Genomic DNA, 22,422 nt, shown 5'->3' on the forward strand with positions numbered 1-22,422 from the left:
CCGTGGCTGTGACATTTCACCCTCTATGGGAAGGGATGTCATAGTGACCTTCCCCAGGCATTCCATAACAGCCAAGGGCACTCCTCAAAGTCCACACTGTGTACAGACATGAGAAGACACAGATTTTCTGGTTGCTTGATTGCTCTCCCCTATTTATAAATGGTCTTTTCCATGGCTCTTTCAGATCCACACCTTGACAAATACCTTTTCTGTCCAAATTAGTGGGGACTTTTTATTTAGCAAAGTGCTACCCAGTGTGTCTCAGTATGCCAGGCAGCAGCACACCCATTCCGCTCTGCTTACTGCACACCCCTGGGGTGGCAAAGCTGCACCTCAGGGCACGGGCACCCGCACACACAGCACCTTTGGGCTCCAGCTGGGAGCACCAGAATGTCTTTACTTTCCCCCCCACCTGTATCTGCAGTCCAGCTGGATACCAGCTGGATGGGGTTAATCATGCCCAGTCCAGCATGTATCTGGGCATGATTAACCCCATCCAGCCTGGGGACCCTGCAATGGATTATCCGGCACTCTCAACCTACACACCTGGTGAGATCTCAGTGCCTAATTGATGTGTTCCTCCCCAAAGACTAAAACAATAAAAATAAATAATACAACTCGCTTTCATTTGTGGGCTGGATATTAAAGACGCAGGGCTGCTGATTTGCCTCTTTTTTTTTTTTTTTTTTTGCGGTACCTTTTCAATATCAAAAGACAAAACCCATATAAGTGTTAAAAAACAGTCATCCAAACAGCCATCTCAACGACGCTTGTATACAATGGCAGACACCGTGGGAATCTCGTTCTCCTTGTTCTTGGGGTCCGCCATGTGGCTGTACCGCTCCCCTCGATGACACTCCAGGTAGGGGCCCCAGTTTGCTGCAGGCCGGCAGCAGCTGACAAGGCGCTGCAAAGCAAAACCAACAGGCATGTAATGTCTTCCCTTAGTGCAGGCTGCTTCTAAAATTCAGTACAATTATAGCTCTAGGCACACACTGCAGCTCAACAAATGGCGAATCACCAAAGTTGCTTAAAATCGTTCCAAGTGTCCTTGGGTTGGTGGGTGCTGCACACTGAGGTCAAGGAACAGGAAAAGCTGTGACCAACACAACTGTTTGGGAAAGCTTGCCAAGAGCAGAATATCTCAGATGTGTCACTTGCTTCTGTGAGGAATGGGAGGCAAAACTCCAGAAAATTATATGGGGATAGAAAGCAATAGAAATTCTTCAGAGAATTTAAAGAAGCTGGAATAGCAACAGAACTGATGAAAAATCTCTCTCAAATGGTGTGTGTGCACTCCCAAAGAATTAGACTTTATCTTTTTATCAGAACATGGCAGGGAGATGCACCTTTGATGCAACTACCAGAGATAATGCTTTGGTCTAAAAGTCCATTTGAAAAACATGTCTAAGTAGTAAATGTGTTGGAGAAAACAGCACAGGTGGTCCTGATAATACCAAAGAAATTCAGATTTGAGGCTATATCAGTGGGGTTTTTTGCCCTTACCTCAAGAAGGGTTCCTTCAGCTTTAAGTATTTTTACAATAGCAACAATAGGAATCCAGATGATGCTGAAGATGATCATGCACCAGCCAAGAATGTTTCCCCAGGCTGGGTATTTCACTGAGCCATAAGTGGGATTTGAAAATGTGGTCAAAGACCAGATCAAAACAGCCTAGAAAAGATGGCAAAAACAATAAGAGAAAAGCAGGTTTCCAACAACATTGAATTTGCACTGCTTCCAAGTTGGTTTAATAAAAAGAAGGGTTGTCTACAAGTTCTGCACAGTTCCCTCTTGTTTCCTGAGTATGAGAACAGTTGTGCAGACTTTGGTGTTCGGTCATCACCAAGCAGCAAGACTGAAGGCCAGGACTGAAAAATGACACCAGCGCTGAAGTGCACTAAGTATATTTGTGTTTGAACATAACTTAATCTCTAGGTTTTCTTTATATCTTATGTTGGGTAATATATGTATTGCTGGCTGAGCCCAGTACCCTTCTCTAAATGTTTTTTGCGTTCCTGTATTCCATTATTTACAGGAACACAGGAAAGAACCTAAGATTAGAAATTGGCAAATATTGCTTCAGAAATTGGATCGTTTTAAGCAGCATTTTCTAAACTATAGTCTGGGCAGATTACAGGTAATGTACTGGCCAGAGTGACTTCCCACTGTTCCTGGATTGGCAATGTTAATCAATTCTTTCATAGTAACATAATCCAACCATCTACACTCACAATTGGAAGTACAGGTTTAACAAAAACCAAACATTCAACAGGACATTTAAAGGTCTCAGTTAGACAGCAGAACATCTGACCCAAAAATGGGATTTCCCTCAACAGGTTTTCAAACCAATCTCAGTCTGAAATTAAGATAATCCCGCTGCCAAGGCAGAGGATCTAGCTGCCCTGTGTTAGTCCTTGGGAGTGTAGACCCAGCTCTCTAGTTACTGATCTCAAGCCCCAGCCTCTCCTGGAGTGCATCAAAGGAGGAGGGAGTGTATCAGAAAGCAGATACAGCCCATAGTTCACTTCACTGGCACAGCTATGCCCTATCTTTATACACAGAGCCTGGGCAGTCAGTCCTGAATCTTCACAAAGCAACCTCTTCAATATTAAGTTACTACATTCTGTCACACTAACACAATCCAGTGACGTGCACTCACTATTAACAGCACAGGAGTGATGAAAAACCAGCATATTTTCCACCACAGCCAGAATGAATTGGTCTTCTTTCCAATCATCATTTCAATGTCTTCAATGAACCTTTTTCCTCCTGTTGGAAGACAATCATGGGACTCACTGTAAAGCAGGTACCTCCCTTGCACGTGGGGTTAGTCAAAAGTGATCAAAGAAAAGCAATAATCAAGGACAGTTTCTCCAGATTTGCATTTAAGTTTTTTTTAATCCTATTATTATTCAGATAGTTAACTTATAATTTCTTTATTGTAATAATTAGTATTTTATACCCCTGGCACTGCTCAAGGCCAGGCTGGATGGGCCTTTGAGAAACCTGGTCTATTAGAAGGTGTCCCTGCCCATGACAGGGGCTGGAATCAGGATGATTTTTCAAGTTCCTTCCACCCCAAAACCATACTGTGACTCCATGATATACACTGCTCCTGGGATTGTTTAGTTTAATTAATGTATTTTCAATGCAAATAATTTACCGTAAATGTAGGCGACGCCTATTATCTCCAGGGACGCTGTAATGAGGAGTCCCCATCCAGCACAGAAGTGATCTATTAGGTTAACCCAGTAAATTCCTGCCTGCAGGACAAACATTAGAGGTTAGAATTTGAGTAGTAACATACAGATAAGATGCATTTGTTCAAGACAATTTAACTAATCATGACTCTGAGTTTTTAAGTTCACAGTTCTCCAGGTCAACTACAGATTTGTGAATATTATTTTCTTTAAATCCTCTATGTAAAGTTGAAAAGCACATCTAACAAAACACTATAGGTGCTACAAGCAAGATCTATGCATATAGAGAGCATACATAAACAGCTGAGAGCAAGATTTAAATTTGGAGCTTACAGGAATAAATTTGGGGTCGAAGGTTTTATACTGAACTACAGCAACAGCTATACCTGTTATCAGTTCTGGGAGGCTTCAATCCTCTGACATGCCTGAATTCTCCATGGGGTTAACCACAGCTTTGAACACCAGCATGCAATAGCAAGATCCCAGAGCAGGAAACAATCTCTGAGCCATTCCACACTCTTGTGATTGAGTCCCTTGCAAGCTTCCTCATCATCCTGTTTCATGACTTATGTACTTTGCTTGACGATACAAATGTCTACTCACCACAATTACCTCCTTCGCATTTTCAGTCTAATTACACACATAAATCTTTATTTCTAGATGGAGTAATAGCAGTGAACCTTTACACCCTTAAAAGCAATTGCCTCAAGAAATTTTACACAGTATACTTAAAATTCCTTTTCTGTATATCTATTTATAGAACTATACACATGCAGGAAAAGTACCCATGCAATCTACAAACGCTCATGAGCCAATGGGTTTTTAATACATGGACAGGCCATTCCTTAATTCCTGTCCTCCTTGGTAGTGAGTTCTGAACAAAAAGATCCCATCAGCATTTATTAGCAGCACCCACTCTGCTGTGGACATGTTCTATGTGTGTACTTGTGAATACACAAATAAATTCCTGAACTGAGGAACCATAAATCAGGCCGATCATTTGCAGGCTCTGTAAAAGCCTTCTATTTAAAAGCCTGTCTCAGTTCAATAATCACAGAAAACCTTTGGTTCTTCAAGCTTTCCACTTGCTTGGGTGTTTAGGCACACTGTCAATATTCTGGGGTCTCTAAGATTTATCCACAAAGAAAGCAACAGTTGGAAAGGGTATTTTGATTTGAGTTCATCACTTGCAGCATAACTAAACTCACTACCAAAAAACTTAATTTCTTACCTGAGTAACACAGACAAGCCCAAATAAAAACAATACTGCACACACACCCACGGTTATAGGTCCTCTTAATTTATTCATCATGCTGGGATTTATATCGTGAATGCTGGTTGTAATTGTTTCTGCAAAGGAAGAAGTGAGTTTGAGCAGCAAAATTAAGAAAATTAAGAAAAGACATGAATCACTTAAAACCCCACTTACCTATGCTGGCAAACTGGGAGTCAAGGCCCAAAAGCACAAGCATGAAGAAAAACATGAAGGACCACAGAGGAGAAACTGGTAACTGGGAGAGAGCCTCTGGGTAGGCTACAAAGGCCAGTTCAAACCCTGGAAAATAGTGGAGAGAAGGATGTTGTTGTCGTGCCGTGGCCAATGCAAGTCCCAATACCAACAGTGTGACCATCAGCCTACCTGAATCCACCACCTCTGAGACAGGCCTCTGAGACACAAATGCCATGTGTCCCAGGATGGAGAATATTGCAAACCCAGCAAATATACTGGTGGCACAGTTGATTACACAAACTAGAATGGCATCTGAGTAGCAGTTGTTGTGGAATTTGTTGTATGAAGACAAAGCAACAAGCCCACCCCACGCCGTAGAAAGGGAGAAAAATATCTGGGTGGCTGCATCTTTCCAAACCTGCCAAAAGAAAAAATAACATGAGAATTGCTGTATTACTTATAGTATTTATCATAAACAATTAAGTCTGTCCACCATTGAAGCACAAGGGTATTTTTTTTTTTCATTCAGCCTCTGTATCTAATTCTATTTTGTATGAATTTTAGGGAGGATAGAATATAACATGCTGGTGACCTTGCAGTCTCAATCACAAACAGTATCTCTATCGTGTCTAAAGGTCACATCCCAAGCACGTTGCCAAATACTTAAATCGTAGTGGGCTAACCCTGAAGAAAAGATTAGATTTGTTCACATAGGTGAATTGCTGAGATATGAATCTTGGCACAGACACAACAAATAAGGATCACCAGGACTGGCTGCAGGAGTGAGAACTTCCATGTACCCTCCCACTTGTGTGACCTAAACAAACCACTCCTGCTTCTGATGTAGCCCCTCAGCTAGTGCCAAGCACTCATATAAATACCACAAATAAATATCACACCTAATGGTTGCTTTTGATAAAACTGCAATAATATTGGCATAAGCCAGAACAAAGAAAGTTCTGGCTTTCTTTGCATGAGGTGCCCTTCCTGGTCCACCTAATTACCCAAGGTAATTTCCCAGGCAAGGCATGGCCTGAATTTCAAACTCAGGGATCCCTTCAGCCTTATGATAAAGTCCCTTAAAATCATCAGCAAGAACTTTGTCAGCAGATCCTGCTAAGATTAAACTCCAGCATGGTCCCCAAGAACTGCTTAGAAGCAATAGCACAGTTCTCATCACTGGTGTGGCAGGGAGGGCGAAGGAGGTGACTGTCGTTCAATTTGAGAGTAGCTGCAATAGGGGCTTGGACTTTTTACACAACCAGCTGCTGATACAAAATACAGGGCAGAACCTGAAGGACCTGACTGGATAAAAAAGAAGAAAGCCACATAACCAGGAAAGCGTGTCACACTTCTGGGGCTGAACTTCCTCTCACCTCTGCCTCCATCAGCTTGGTGATGTTGGACTCTCTCCCAATGTAGAACTGGACGCCATCCAAAGCACCTTCCAGGGTGGCACCTCGCACCAACAGGACGAACAGGATGACATATGGGAAGAGTGCAGTAAAGTAGACAACCTGCAGAAAGATGGGCAGGGACACACATTAGGTGTGAGGGGATCCACAGACCTTCATGCAGGAAGACTGGACAGGCTTTAGGCTAAGGTCTGCTGGTACAAAAGAGAAACAGGCAACCAGAGAAATGAGCACATGCCAACCACCAAACCATCTGGCTTAGCCGGTTCTGGAGCTGCATTCCAGCAGAAACAGAAGGCCCAAGCCACATATCCACTTTTGAGAGCGCACTTGACCAGTTTCAGAAATGCATTTTTCTGGCATGATTTACTGCTGTAGGTCTGGATTCAACTAGCCCAGACATCTCTTGCTAGGCAGTGCTTCTAGCAAGTGCAAGCTGAAAGCCAGGAAAAACTAGGCCACCAGGGGGGAATTATCTCCTGATGAGCTCTCTGCTACTCCCCCCAACCATCCCTCAAAAAAAAAGCCAAAACAAAAAATTTTTTTTAAAGTCACTGCTCTGGAAGCTTTCTTTGCTGGAGCAAGGACTTTTAGGTTCTCTCAGACACAGTTCTATTCTGTTGTAGTAGCACAATGGGACCAACCAAGGCCAGCAGTACAGTTATTGTCACACAGGCTACGTTCAACAATACTCTGGTTTCTTGAGTCTTAATCTCAGTGTTATTCAGACAGGGAATTGACCCAGGACTGCTGCCTCCACCAAGCCAGAGCATTGTGCCATTGTGTGGTGAGTCTGACATTTCCAAAGACTTCCTTCATGCTTGCCTGGCACAATTCTCACTGCCTTTCATCTGTCTTGCTCCTGCCCAGCTAGATTCTTCCAAGTCTCACCTTACTCTCCAAAGAAAATTGTCTTGGTGCCAGAAAAAAAATGACAACAGCAAGAGCAACTGCCAGGAACCCAAAGAACATAAGAAGAGCCATGCAGCCAAATAATTGAGGCTGGGAAAGAACAGATATTCCACCCCAAAGCACTGAAACAAGGACAGAAAGCTCCAAATAGAAATCAAAACAGGAGGAGACCGCATACTGAGCGGAGGAAAGGAGGCAGCAAGGAACCAAAGAAAGGCACAATGACAGAAGGAAAATGGGGAAAAAATCTGTGCAGAGAAGGTGAACAAAAGAGCAAAGGCAACTGAGACTGAAGATGTAAATGATGGAGATGCAACACAAAGGTGAGAAAAGAGTATGAGGAGGAAGAAACCAAGCCAAGAAAAGGGTCTCGGTGAGAAAGGATGAAATTCAGCCTGCCTGAAGTCAGCCTAGCCCAAAAAAACCTCCAGAAAACCATGCTGCAGCTTGTGGAAATGGGAGCTCAGCAGAGACAGATTCTGAAAACAAGCATCTAAGTACCTTGTCCCTACAACTAATTTCAACTCTTGGGAACAAACAACATTTCACAATCTGCCAGAAACCTGCGCACACACACACCTGTTCACAGCACCTGACCTGTATGGTCCAACCATCTCAACCAGACTGGAAGCACAAAATAATCACCAGGTGCTCCCAGGGCGTGTGCCCATGTGTGCCATCACACGCACGCTTCCATCACACAGCCCAGGCAACGGCTAAAACTCAGCTGGAATCACCGGCACAACAGCAAGATTCCAAAATACAGGCAGCCCAGTGGAGTGGAGGCCCAGGAGTGAAGTAATAGCTGTGCAATCAGCACCTTAATCATATTTTATGTAACAGTTATGAAGCCGAGGAGCAGAAGGGAAGACAAATGCTGAGCCCAGCAGAGGCGGGTGTGTTAGGACTGCATCCTGCCTTGTGCTAAACTTCCCTGGCTCCAGCTGACATTGGGAGGGCAGAATCAGGCCAAAAGTCATCTCCTTGGTCTTCCTAACATACCTTTCCAGAAGATTTGATTCCTTTGTACAGGGCACCTGCAACAATGATCCAGGCGAGGAGGAGGCAGAGAGCCAGGTACCAGACGACCCTGCCGGTCTCGTCCAGCCCGCTCGAGCGCTGCAGAGCCACTTTGCTGAAAGCACACGATGCTCCCGTCAGGAGGGGATGGCACAGCACACAAACCTCACACACTTCAGCTACTTCTCCAGAAAAAATGAGCTGCTGTGTGAGGCTATTACAACACTCTGCAGCCTCTTCCAAGAGCGTGCAGTTGGAATTGCATGATTGGCAATGAGAAGCTGTATATGTATGTAACTGCAATTTTTCCTTCTTTTTGAAGCCTACCAGCTCTCATCTCTCCATACATCTCCTGTAAGACCCACCTAAGATATTCTGTGTTAATCGTGAAATCCTGACAGGAAAAGAAGAGCCCAAAAGAATCAGTTTCCAGGAACCCAGTGAACACGAGGCAAATTGAGACCGTGGAACAATAAAGAAATGACAATTTTACAACAGGCCCAGATTCAGAATAAGGTGAATATATTTTACACAGTAACTCCTGAGAAAAAGAAAAGTATATGCTATGTGTAAAGATGCCAAGTAGTGCCTACCAGGACTCCAGAGAAGAGGACTTCTAGAAATGGCAGCATTTTCCAATTGGTTAAAGGTTGACTCACTTGCTTCTCTTTCTATACATAATTTCTCTTAAAAAAAGCCAAACTTATCAATTAAATTTTAAGTCCCCTCTCTAGTGATTTGCATGCCCACGTCCCTTGACTAGATTTTTTCTGGACTGCAAGATAAGACAAAAATAAAAGATGCATCCAAAACCACAAAGCATAAAAAGGTATTTATTTTTTCAGTAAATTTTTTAAGGTATTTACTTACTTCCAGTATTGCTCGGTAGGAAATTGCACTGGTTTGTAGGTTATGGTGCCATTTATACATGAGAGATTGTTGGCCGTGACGAAGGTGTAGTTTGCATGAATTATATTCCCATTGTAGGTTGTGTTGCAGTCATTTACTGAAATCAAGAAAAAGGAATCATTAATACTTGGATGACTCTTATTTAAAAAATCAGACCGATACAGCAAATGTGTTTCCTAAGCAATTACAGCTTCAGTTTGCCTGCTAACAAGATTTGGAAACAAACCGGAAATGTCACTTGCAGCTGTGATTTCACTACTTGACTGTAAATCAAAACACCAAGAATCTGGTGTGCTCACCACGTTTTACTTATCCTCAAGAATACTTCCAAAAATCAAATCTGAGCATAGTTAAAATTGTAGCCTTGGTTACTCTATGAAAACCTTTGTCCCAAACCAAGGTAACACATGGATCATCTGGTATCTGATATTCATCTGATTGCGGCAGAGGGCTTGTTAGAACACTTTACATATTTTCCTTGGAGCAGAGTTGGAGGAATGGAAACTGGGTTGGGAATTTTTTGCCAGAACATACAATAAAAAACACTTCATCAGCATATGCATCAGCATTTACTGGAAATTCTTGTTGAAGCCTATTTCAGGACAGCTTCCTCAGTTCAGTTCAGTTTTGTGTTCCCCCAAAACTTACAAATTAGGTGCTGAAATCTTTCTTGTTTTACCAATAAATAATCACCAACTTTTTGTTACATAAGGCCTCTTAGAAGATATTTTCAGATATATGGTTGAGATATATTTACATTAATACTGCAAACAATATAATCCATCCTCATCTCGTCCTTGTTATTTTAATAATCACTGGTTACCAGGCAAGAACATTTCCAGCTGCTAACTGGCAATTACCTCACCAACTTCACCTTTTGCCTTAAACTGGTCTGATACAGAAACTGGTGAGGTAACTGCTTAGGCCCTACATCTGCTGTGAAACACAAGAACAATGGTGTGGAGATATATTTTAAAGAGTTAATGAAGAGTGAAACCAGCGCCTCAGTGGTGCTCAGGATTACCATAGCCACAGGGGACGCAAGGAGTAATGAAAAGACCTCGATAAAAACTACTGCACTAGTTTGTCTCATGGAAGGGGTTTTTTTTGCCACAAAGCCTGATGAAATGGGAATGCAGTATTTCAAGCAATTGGAAATGTATGTACTAGAAAAAAGCTGAGGTTTAAAAGGAAACAAAAAGGATCCAACAGAGTGATTTCAGCCCAGTTCTCTGTAGATTTCCCAAGCATCCAGAACCAGTGGCAAAGAAGTGGATAAGCATCACTCCTCTGTGTTCAGATACAAAACTCCAGGAAGGACTTTTGAAGCCATGGGTAGCTGTCCTAATCCTGTACTTTCACCCAGAAAACAGTTACCAAACAATTACCAAAACCAATAATATTCAACTCTGTCTGGTAAGTATGGTACCTATTTTTGTCTTGCTGCAGAGTTCATCCGCCCAGGAAAAGCAATCTGACCACGGCAGCACTTTTTGAAATGAGGCAAATAAATAGTAGAGTGCATAAGCAATGATAACATTGTAGTAGATAGTCACAAATGTTGAGAGGATGACCATTGTGATGCCCACTCCTAGGAAAGAGAAACACAAAATATCTTAACCATCTCAAACTCGGGTTGCAAAACCCCTCCTCCCACCAAAACAAATAGCCTTCACTTGACTTTTAAAAGGCGACTTGGGAAGAAGTTCAAGTTGGTTTTTGTTTGGTTTTAAAATATTTCTTAACAGCAAACAAACAGCGACATTTCAAACCCATTAAATGATGGATATGATCCAAACTGACCATCTCAAACATGCTTTTGAAACACAATTTGAATCAAGCTCATAGAAAAATGGACTATTTACAAAGTCTAAAGGAGAAATTCAGTATTTTGTTCTCTCCCCATCCAGAGGGAAATTTACTAAAATAAAACAAACTCTACTAGGACTGCCCAAGCCCTTTTAAAGATTCCACTGTAATGAATGCTTTAAACTACAGTAAATCTTCTCAATATTACTGTTCTCCCCCTTGTTAAAATCAGTTTTGTTCTGTGAGTTTGGAAAAGCCTGACAAACAGTACCAGTCATCTTAGAAACTATAAATAAGTTGCTGTCTTTACAGATATATAAAATATATGCTGGGTTTAAAACCTTTTGCTTTAAGATAGACAGACTGCTTTCGTGAAAGTTTCTTGTGCTGCAGAACAGAGACTGGCAATAAGAGTAAATGTTGGGGCAACCAGTTTCTGTAGGTGACAAGCAAATTCTTGTTGCATCCGAAGGAAACTTCTCCTACGTTAACTCCTCTGGTAGATTAAGACAAACAAAACCATTGCAGAGTCCTTTACGCCCTTGGTACAGGACCAGGATGGACAGGCATGAGTAAAGCGCATGGTTAATTGTTTCCAAACAAATCTCCTTTCAGAGTGTTTGAAATACAAACCATCACCACAAACTCAAACTACCACTACAGCATGCAACGATTTCTCTTATCTCAAGAGGCACCCCACTTTACAAAGCCAGAGTCTAGGCTATTTTATCTCACCAGCAGATGACTCCCAAGACAGCTGCTCGGTGATTGTGCACAAGATTGCACAGAGCACCCAGACCCACGTGCCTGTGCCCACACTGGCAGCCAAATACAGAATTAACCCATCCAACACACAATTGCCTCACAAGCTACACTGGACGTGAAGCATAAAAAACCAGGGATAAAGTCAACTTCTAAAGTTTACTTTCAATCTGTTGCACACATTACACAAGTTGTTTTATTTGAGTTTTTCCCTCACACGGCAAAACAGAGATATTTCCTTCTGCCTGTACAGCTGGAGTGAGAGTGATGTGCTGCTGAGCACAAGAATCTCTGACAAAACCTTTCATAACCAAGAGCCTTTCTGGGGGAATCTTTACTCAGCATCTGTTTATTAACTGAATAATGAGGAAGTATATACCTGAGTACAGAACACTGGTAACACGGATATCGGTGTCTCACAATTAGTAACTTCATTAAGAAATCATTAATTCACAACAGTTTATTATTAGAATAAAAGGAAAGATAAGAAAACCAACCTTGAAACAATGGCAGCATTCTCCAGACGGAAATTGGCCCTTGACTGGCAAACTGCCCAATGGAACATTCCATGAAAAATAAGGGCAAGCCAGCTAACGCCAGCATGACGGTATAGGGGATTAGAAAAGCACCTGAGAGAAGATAAAAAATGGGGGGAAAAGTACAATCACACACACAGAGAAAACAATGCATCTTTCAGCATTCACCACAGTTTTATCACATTTTATACTCCTCCTTTCTCCCCTGCTCCCCACTGGAGGCGCTTATTTTTGAAATAGAGAGAGTTGTTTCTAAGTCCTGTTTTCTATAAGACTAAGTAGTACCTGCAATGAATGTCAGAACTGATTTTAAAAGAATGACTTGTCTTATAAGAAAGTAAATTCATTTTATAAAAAACTATCAAGGATGTGCTCTAATACAAGTAAGAATGCTGCTTAACTGTAGTGCACCTTGTCCACTTTCTATTTAATCCTCCAACTTTTAATTTAAAGAGGAACAGAACCATTCCTCTGTGTGCTCAGCTGTGTTTTGCAACTGCCCTGTTAAGCAGGTACTGGACATCAAAGCATGAAGATTATTTTCTATGGTTGGCTGAGTCCTGTGTCAAACATCATCTCAGGATGGCTCTTGTTCAAGTCCATTTAATAGTGCATGTTAACCTGATATCAGTGAGTGCCTTGTTCTGTGAAAGGGACTGGCACTTCTTTGTGTGTGCACAGAAGACAGGGAAAGCAAGAGCACGAGTTTCATAAACATAACACGATATCCCTGCAGGAATCTGTCCTCATCACTCTCAGTGAATTTAAAGCAATCAAGGACCCAGTTCTGCAAGGAACTGCAAATACCTGATGAAATTTCAGGAAGCAAATTGTCCCACAGAATTAACTGCATTACTTCTCTGTTTCAAAACAAGGATGTAACAGATGTCTTTATCAATCATGGGCAAGGGGCACAGAAAAGGACGCAAGCAACAGCACAAATATGCTTTAAATGCAAAGTCTCCGCTGCAGCAGATGAAAAAAAACATCTAGTCCAAGGCCTGACATCACAACTTACTTGGTTTTCGCAATTTTCTTCAACAAAACTTCAAGTAATGCAAACCAACCCATGTCACTCCAATAAAAATTCCATACTGGAAATGCCTCCTTATATTCCATGTGCACCTGTGTGGGCTGTACTGCCTTTACAGCCCAGAATTTTACTTCAACGAGAGTTAGGCAGAGCAAACAGGTACACATAAGTAAGTTCTCTGCAGTTACCATTTAGGCACTCTTTAATTACCAGGGGTCGCCTGGCAAGTACATAAAGTTCTGGAATACAAGCCAAGGAAGCCAGTGCCTCTGCGTGGCTTTGCCACTAGTTCATTGTGTAAGCAGGTAGAGGCTCTCCCTGTCTCACACTTCCCAAGTGTTTGATCTGGGTAATTATTGAGCTGAGATAATTATTCCAGCTTAGAGTGTTTGCATGGAAAAACAAAGGTGCAGAGGGGATTCCACTGTTCTCTATAAACATACCAGGTATGGTATATAACATAAACTTACCAGAGGGTAAGCACGGGGGAGGGAAAACAGCTATTTAGACAAGTAGAGGATATTGGCACATGGAGAAAAAGGTACACGTTGTTTATGAGTAATTCAGAAGATGGTGTTCTCAGGTAGAAATTTGCAACTCAAACTAAATACTATTTCTCAGCTGGTACCAAAAAAGCACATAGGTGCCTCTTAGTGCCCTTTCCCATGAGCAGGCTCTATCCCAGTTCCCAGGGTGGCAGAGCTCACATCCAGCTTTAACAGAACATGCCCAGCCTCAGAACTGGCCCTTGGAGCTTGCTCTGCTCTCTCCTGGGGATAGCAAGGCGTGCCCCTTTGTGACCCCGCCGTTCAGCACAGGTACCTCCTCCATTCTGGTAGGCGAGGTAGGGAAAGCGCCAGACGTTGCCCAGGCCCACGGCATAGCCCACCATGGACAGCAGGTATTCGGCTTTGTTTGCCCAGTTGCCACGGTCCACATTCTCATCGGTGCAACTGGTATCTCCATCATATGTGAAACTGACGTCCTTTGGAGAGAAGAGGGAAGGCTTGTGATACCCACCAGGCAAGAAGGGCAATCATATCATCATTTCTCTGTCCAGAGACGCACCTTGGGATAGCTGACCAGTCAGACAGGACGGGCAGAGTCATTTTTTTGGGTGCCAGTCCAGTTGGTCCCTGGCAGGACAGCACAGACCTGTGAGAGAGTGTCCCCCCAGAGAGCCCAAACACCTCCACAATTCTGACTTACTCCTTTGGGCTATCAGCTGCAGGAGACTCCTCTATTTTCCCCCTGCAGATGCCCCCATACATTGTTCAGATGTTCACATCAGCACATACCTGTATGCTCACTTTAAAAAACACCTGTCCTAGCGCCTTGTACATCTGTCGAGGAGCGCATCCCACTTTACCTTCCGCTACCTGTTTGGATCTCGCCTGCACAGACAACTTCATACCTGCCCTCAGCTGCCGACGTACCTGCGCCCTGCTTGCCCGAGCGCCGCTACGCCCACCTGGGCACCTCCACAACCCACCTGCCCAGGTGCACCCACACTCGCCTACATTCTCGCACACCTGCCCAGGAGCCTCGGCACCCCACCTGCCCAGAAGCCTCTGGCCAGCCCGCCCCCCGCCGCCTCACCTTCTTCTTCCCGCAGGACAGAAAGCCGGGCAGGCTGAGCATCCCCATCTCTGCCGCCGCTGCGCTCTGCCCGCGCCGCCCGCCGCCCGCCGCTTTATCGGGCCGGCAGCCGCCCGCCCCTCGCTGCCCTGCCGGGAACCGCGGCCCCTGCGCTGCCCCGGGGCCCGGGCGGGGCCGCCTCCCGCCCCCGGGGCAGCCCCTCGCAGCCCGGGCCCGCTGACCCTCCCCCGGCCCCGCGCCCGCTTCCTCGGGAACACCCACCTGCCTCAAACACCTCGCACGGTCACCTGCCCACTTCCCCTCCTAAATACCGCCTGCCCTCCGCACGCCCTCGCTCCTCGCCTTAGCCCGACCCACTTCCCTGCCGCCAACCTGCCCGGGCTCGCTCCCCCACTCTGGGCTCTTCAGCTCTGCTTGCACCCCTGCCTGGCCGCCTCTCTGTCACACACCTTCACTTCTAGCATGTCTCCCTACTCCTTCCCCTCTTCCTGCTCTTCCAACACCTACCCACACACTCTCCTTCTTGTTTTCTACCTCAGGACTGCCAATCCCCCATCAAACACTGACTCTCGCTGTCATAGTGACCTTCCCTAGGCTTTACCGAACACCCTGCTCAAAGCACACTCTGTGTACAGACATGAGGAGACACAGATTGTCTGGTTGCTTAATTGTTCTCTCCTGTTTATAAATGGTCCTTTCCATGGCTCTTTCAGATCCCCACCTTGACAAATACCTTTTCTGTCTAAATTAGTGTGGACTTTTCATTTAGCAAAGTGCTACCCAGTGTGTTTCAATCTAGCCACAACAAAGAGGTACACCAGGACTGAGGACTGTGTGGAACAGCATCTGTAAAGTTGGAATGAAACATAAGATTTTATTTTATCACCCTGTGCAGCAGATTCTCAAGGAGAGTTATATTTTAGATACTGGAAAGATGCCAGAATACTCTTACCTTTGGAACAAAAAGCAAATACAGGTGCAGTGTCCTGACAGGACACAGGCTTTGGGAGAAAATAATAAATAAAAATTAAAGAAAACAAGCCTCTACAGACTGTCTACAGTGAGCAGAGGAGAGAGGACTATCTCCAGAGAGGATTGTGCCTGAAGCAGGGCTGTATTTCTCCTGTTAGTTCTGCAGCTGAACAGCACAGCAGCTCCCCTTGCATTCACTAGGGGCTGAGTCCATCAGGTTGATCCCTGAGGCTGGTTCCTCACAGCTGGGATCACCACTCACCAACCAAGCACCATGCCAGCCAGTCATCCCTGGAATGTCTCAGCTATGAATACAGAATTATCAGCCGGCAAACCAGGGCCAGTTTGGCTCTACCATAGGTGAGATATCCCATCTCCTGACCAGCAGCCTGACTGACGTAATCTTTCTAGTTTGGAAAGCACCTCTGGATTACTATCAATGCCATTTACTGACTTTTCTGTTAATCCAATGGGGGGAAAAAATTAGAAATGAATTCATTATAATCTTAACATGCTGAGAATACAGCAAACAATTCTGACATTTCCAAGGAGCAGTGAGATACCTGTGTTTTCCATTTGGTTGCACCAGTGCTATTATCAGGTGTTGCCCTTAGCTAACACAAATAGCTCTGGTGATACAGCAGATTGTGTTTGATGTGCTTATTTAGGAATACGATGAGTAAATTCTGTTCTTAACCTCTATCTTCTGTGATAGCAATGCTTACTAATATTGGCACTAACATTGACACACACATCCAAAACTGATTCAGCAGACAAAGCTGGGGTTCATTTACCCCTTCCAACAGGTGTGAGCTAAAGACCAGAAAACTCACTTTGCAAATCACTTCAGAATGCACTGAATCCTAGCAGCCCAACACATGCAGACCCACCAACCAACAACAACAAAAAAACCCCATATTGGCCTTCAGGATCTGAGGAAGATGATCTAAATCATTTAACTGTCTATCAACAGCATGTAATTACTCTCATCCAGAACTCAACTGGCAATGTAACACTCTTAAGAGGAGACGATCAGACAGACTGCTATAAACAGGCGAAGTAAGGCAGAAAACACACAGGTAACTTAGACCAAACCTTTACCACTAACTTAAAAACAAAAAAAAATCAATCATTGGTCTAGTAGCCCATGAAAGCAAGGCAGCATTCTCCATCTGGTGAGAAATGTCTTATTTCACTGTGAGCCTGCTGTAAGCAAGGTGGAAGTGTATCTACAAGGAGGGCATGTCAAGAAGTGGCCCTTCTGCTTAGAAGACAGAATGGAGAGGCAAAGATGGCGTTGTCAAGGACAAATTACAAAGGCAAGCTTCTGAAATAGCCATCTGTGACTCCAGAGAGGTACCTGTGGAAGCAGACAGGGTTTGTAGCAAAACACAGTCTGGGAATTACTTGCTGAAGAGGCCTCATGCCAATACTGGCTTGCCTGGCTCTAATGGTTCATCCAACTGTTTGTGCAACAAAGATAGGAAGCAAATTTTCCTTCCAATGCTGCCAATCCCTCCAGGGTGAGGAGGTTTTGCTCCTGTGAAAAGGAGTTGATGTATTATATATCCTTCCTGGATTCTTAATTTTAATCAGTTTTTGCTTTTCTCCATAACTGGGATGTTCATTGCTGCTGCTCAATAGACCACCAGGACACACACATCTAATCAATATGGATCTCAAGCCACAAATATTTTTTCATTAAATGGAAATCATGAAAAAAATTTATTCAGAAAAACATCAGAAGTTTTCAGCACTGTGTGATAAGTTTGGTTCACTAACATAACAGTAATTCATTCTATTACAAATTACATAATCATATTAAAGACCTGTATTGGCAAAATCACAATGAGGTGCTTAATCCAATTTTCTCCAACTTCAGGACTTTTAGATTCATCTCTAAAGCCACCTCAGAGGTGAGAAATGCAGCAAGGTCACTCCTACTCGCCTCTATGGACAGTCTTCTATCACAACCCAAAAGAAGCAGCTGAAACCTCACTCATTTATCTCCTTACAATGGAACAGTTGCAAAAGTGCTACAAATGCAAAATGCTTAAGCCTTCGAAGTCATGCTCATAATATGGGTGGAGACTTGAAACTATATGGAAAGCAGATTTGCCCTCAGGACTTTTCAGCAAGTTGCAACCTGCAAATCATTAATATTATATGCAGTAATCAAGTTAGCGATGGGGAAGTTTTACATATGCATGTAGAAAAAACTTATAAGACAGAAATAAATTAAAATATACCAATAAAACTGAAAGGTTCTGCAGAATTGCTTTTCTACCACACCGAGCCTGGAAGATTTTGTTGTCCCAGCCACTCAAGAGGAAGCCACAGGTCTCCAACCACAAAATTAATCAAGGTGTTTTCATGACTCTTGGCAAGATTGACAGTTCTGTATCTATGGAACATTGATCTCCAGTTAATTTTATTCAAGAGTTGGAATGTGCTCCTCAATCACTTCACCCTCTGACTAAAACTCCAGGATAACATGGTCTTTCTTGTAACACTGCCTCTCTCCAGACCCTGAGAGCTCATCAATCAGTCAGAGATTACTGAAGTTGCCATACAGGAAAAAAAAGGTTGTTCTCAAACACAGAGCTCCATATACAATAAGGAGAAAAGCAATCAAGAAAGGATTAAATGTTGATAAAGGTCGAAGATGTTCAAACCACACAACCATCTGGAAATCTCTGCTGAAATCTAGACTTGCATTAGAGTTACCAAAGCACAGTGAACACCAGCATTTGCAGCTCAGGGCTTCTAATCCCCCCAGTTCTGCTTTGGCTTTTGGCACAGAGCATCTGAGTTTTCCATGAATCATTGCAGCCTTGTGCCAAACAAACATCCAGGCCTTTCCAAGATGCATCAGGCAGGTGTCACTCTACCGGCCCCCTCCCTGACCATCCTAGAGGCAGGTTCTAAACACGTTCAACTTGTCTTTGAGCAACAGAAAGGCTCTGTAAACACAAAACCTCGGGTATCGCATGAGGGAGGACATAACAACAGATGCAACGAAGGAAAGGGGAGAGATAAAGTATGGGAAAATGAAAAACTGGAAGCATGCAATTATCAAAACTTAATGATCAGGGAGCGCACAGGTGTCAGAATATAATGACTTTTCTATTAGGAAATATTTCAGAGGTGGGGCCAGTAGAAACTAAGGAGTCATTTTTAATTGAGCAAAATAAAGCCTAGGAATGAGTACATTAGTAATTTTCAAATATGCTGTACTGAGTTCATCAATCATTAACAGTTTCATTTTTAAATTCTTCCCCAAAACCAAGTGCCAATATTTCTGGAGTTCAGCACAGCCAAGAGATGCTGGTAGGGAGTTTCTGTTCCCCAGCCCCCCAGTTCTATACTTACTTGCTAATTGCTAAAAAAAAAAAAGAAAAAGCTTTTCACAGAAGATAACATAAATGCATATTCTTGAGAAGCTTTTGACTAACAGAAAGGCTTTGAAATACAAGTATTGGCTATCACACAGCAAAATGAAGACCTTTCAGCTTAGCCCTTTCCTTGAGGTAATTTTACATATTGACATGCAGTCTTGCCATGTGATAGCCAAGAGAATTATCTTTGTGATTGTCCTCCTTCACAAAAGGACAAAAGCCGGGCTGTTAGTCCTGCCTGATATCTTTGGAATGGAAATACCTCCATCAACACTTTCCTCTGTGCAATACCTGTTCCTGCAGGTCAGCAATTACTCTCAAAAAGAGCCTCATCCAACCCACTGGAGCTTCTCATGTAAGTAGTAATGCCATAAAGTCACCTGCTGCAATAACATGATTCTGAGTGCAAAACAAAAAAAAACCAAGATTTGCAGGGACACTGGAACATTACTTAGCTGAGCATTTTCACAATTTGAAAAAAAAAGGCATTTAAAAGAAGTTAAATACAAGATGTATTAATATTATTCCTTCTGCTATCTGGATCTCCTACAACTCTTTTCTTCATTAGACTTAAAAATTCTTTCTAAAAGAAATTGGTCTTTTTACCTTTTTTCATGGATGGTAGTAGAGGTAGGGCTCAAATATTTAATATAGCACAGGTTTTGCAGAGAGCATGTGAACTGCAGTGGTCTCAAGCATTAGACCCTGTAATTTCTTTTGCTTCAGCACAGGACATCCTCCCCTCTAAAATCAGGGTGTGCATTTGTATTCCCCTTAAGCAAGGAAGAAAGTTGACCACCCCAAAATAATCCATGACTGACTGGGAAGAAAAGCTTCAACCAGAAACACCGTAAGTTATTTTACCACCCACAACACTCACCCTGGTTGCCACAAATGTGGTCACTCCCCTGACATTCCTTTCCAGGCCCTCAGGCTCTTTCCCTCTGGCTCAGGCTCTCCTGAACAGGCATCCTCAGAGCCCAGACCATCCTTTTCTCCTGCAGGATCAGGAACAGCCATATCTGAGCCCAAAGGGCCAGGGAATGGCAGGGTGGAAGGGATGTGAAGGCAACTCCCTGCTTCCCATGGCCCTGCCATTAGCAAGGCAGCAGTGGCAACACCTGCTCTGGGGTGGATCCTCTCAGCACACTCTCACCTGACCCAACAGCCCAAGAGAAGCCATTTTCTCATGAAATATTGATTTTAACCAAGCCTCTCAGAACTCCCAGCACTGAAGATTTTCTGGACTTTGCCTGATTTCCTGTGCCTAAACTCGGGGCTCACAGATTTTAAATGTGTTAGGCAGCATCTCAGCATGAGGCTTCTAGGATTACAGTTTTGGATTCGTGTTCCACAGAATTGCCACTTTAACTGATTTGAGGGAAGGGCTGAAGTCTCTGTCAGACTTCAAGGAGTCTCAGTACAGAAAGGTGAGGGGCTGAATACTGTCCTGATATGAGGTCTCAGTGCAACTGTACCTCTGAAAGGTGAATTGCTGAAATTATTTTATACCCAATGGCAACAACCTGCTTCCACTAGGTTACAGCTGCTCTGTAGTGCTAAGGGCACCCGCTCCTACAAATGTTGTACTCCAGAGGTTAAAAAAATGTACACTCCACTTTCATGAAAGCTGAAGACTAATGTATGAAATTTTACACTGTTTTTTTTTTTTTTTTTTTTGTTCTCAAAGGACCTGCATTTTCTGTGGCTGGTTTTAGTGTTCAATTGGAAAAAAGTATTATGAAGACAAGTTTGGTTTTTTTTCCTTAAAGCTGGGGCAATTATATAAAGGCTGATATCTGGTATATCAACATTTGGCACTCATCTGGACACCTCTGGATTGTGAAGCTTTCCAAACTTTTATACAGTCATTAGTTTCTTTGCATAATCTTGGTCTGGCAGTGTTATAATCTCCTGCACTCCTCCTTATAAACTTCTCCTTGACTGGCAAACAAAGGAGTAGAGTTTGAACAGGAGTGCAGGAAGGCAAAGCAAGGAAGTGCGCTGACGTCCTTCCCATGAGATGAAGCAAGACACAAGAAGCTGTGTTTATGCACTTGGCAGGGAACACCAGGACAAGTCAGAGAGACACTAACTAAAAACAGTCAATCAGTTCCTGGAAAGGTACCAATAAACTGTGATGGACATCAAATACAGATCCAAAGGGGCCTAGCTGTGAGAAATGCTCTGCTTTATGGTGACAGTCTAGGTGTGCTGGCTGTACAGTGTTGTCTTTCTTATCCCCAAGGCTCACCTTCTCTCTGTTGGTTTGGTTTTGGTATTTTATGAAGAGTTGCAAAAGCCAAAGGAGAGAACCAGATTTTCTGTCCATGATGGGAAGTCTCCAGGACTGTTCCACACATTACAGAGCACTTGCAACTGCTTATAGGACCAGGGGGAAAATGCCCTACAGATTTATTGCTGACTCGTGGTACCCAGTAAGAAGTTAAAAATGATAGCAAGCCCCAGAGTTTATGTAGAACGGCTACTTCAAATCCAAGAAATGTGCACAGAGATTGTATTTGTTTGCATACCCAGATACATGCTTTGCAGCCATACCTCCCACACCAGTATATATAAGAATATTTGCCCTGTTTTAGCAGCCTGAGGCATGTAGTTAACACACATCATATTTTCAGGCTACTGAATAGAGAGGACCCACCTTGATTAAAGAATTTAATCAAGTAATGTGATTAGATGATTTAGTCAAAGACATCATGTAACATGATAATTTTCCCAGCTGCACAGTGCAGCACCTGGAAAAAGTCCCAGGTAACTTCTCTCCATTATTCCACCCAATCCCATGCACTTCTGAGCTGATAATTCAAGGCTTACTGCAATCACTCCAGAGCTGTTGCAGTATGGAGAAAATTTGAAAAAGTAATTTTTGAGTGTTAATTTTCATTTTAAAAATTGATGGTTTATGTCCAAACCACAAGATTCTATGTTTATTGATCATCACTTTGCAGAATTTCATTAACTAAGCACATATCACTTCCTTCTACAAATGTTTCAAGGTAGCATTTCATTTAGGACATTCTGGTGGTAGATATTAACCAAAAGGTAAATTTACAGCATTGTTTCCAGTGGTGCTTGTAGTGCCAGCAATTGTCCAGTTTGTGGAAGCAACCATGCTTATACAAGTTTCTGTGGTTATGAAACAATCCTGTGTGGCAGGGCTTTGTTAGTTACATGAAAATTTGCTTTCACTTTGAAATGAGGGGTTCATTTGCTGTTGTTATTTTTTTTTAATTTGTTCCCTGCAAAGTGAATGTTGATACTGGACAATTCCAGTATCAACATTCACTTTATATAGTGAATGTTCATGTTCGCTTCATATAGCTCCATTTAGAAGGAATTGTTCAGGACATAGCTTGGTCACCTCTATTCTGATACATGTGCAT

The 22,422-nt window shown here is 43.0% G+C and overlaps 1 protein-coding gene across 3 annotated transcripts; it reads right to left on the reverse strand.

Moving 5' to 3' along the window:
* Positions 1-655: 655 nt before the first annotated feature.
* Positions 656-19,940, reverse strand: LOC131563797 (sodium- and chloride-dependent neutral and basic amino acid transporter B(0+)-like). Of its 3 annotated transcripts, XM_058813949.1 has the most exons (15): positions 14,649-14,711; positions 14,118-14,185; positions 13,872-14,034; positions 11,978-12,109; positions 10,339-10,500; positions 8,871-9,006; positions 7,983-8,115; positions 6,030-6,170; positions 4,843-5,071; positions 4,633-4,758; positions 4,435-4,553; positions 3,167-3,266; positions 2,663-2,772; positions 1,507-1,674; positions 656-907 (listed from the first exon to the last, which is right to left on the reverse strand). In XM_058813949.1, exons 3-15 carry the CDS (start codon positions 13,939-13,941, stop codon positions 761-763), a joined length of 1,773 nt encoding a protein of 590 aa, XP_058669932.1. In that variant the 5' UTR covers positions 13,942-14,034; positions 14,118-14,185; positions 14,649-14,711; the 3' UTR covers positions 656-760. The 3 variants fall into 3 exon arrangements, with proteins under 3 accessions (XP_058669932.1, XP_058669931.1, XP_058669933.1); XM_058813948.1 differs by lacking the exon at positions 14,118-14,185 and having other exon boundaries at positions 14,649-14,699; XM_058813950.1 differs by lacking the exons at positions 13,872-14,034; positions 14,118-14,185; positions 14,649-14,711 and adding an exon at positions 19,899-19,940.
* Between the last annotated feature and the right edge of the window lie 2,482 nt (positions 19,941-22,422).

Source organism: Ammospiza caudacuta, chromosome 14 (genome assembly GCF_027887145.1).
Source record: "Ammospiza caudacuta isolate bAmmCau1 chromosome 14, bAmmCau1.pri, whole genome shotgun sequence".
In the NCBI taxonomy this organism is placed as follows: domain Eukaryota; kingdom Metazoa; phylum Chordata; class Aves; order Passeriformes; family Passerellidae; genus Ammospiza; species Ammospiza caudacuta.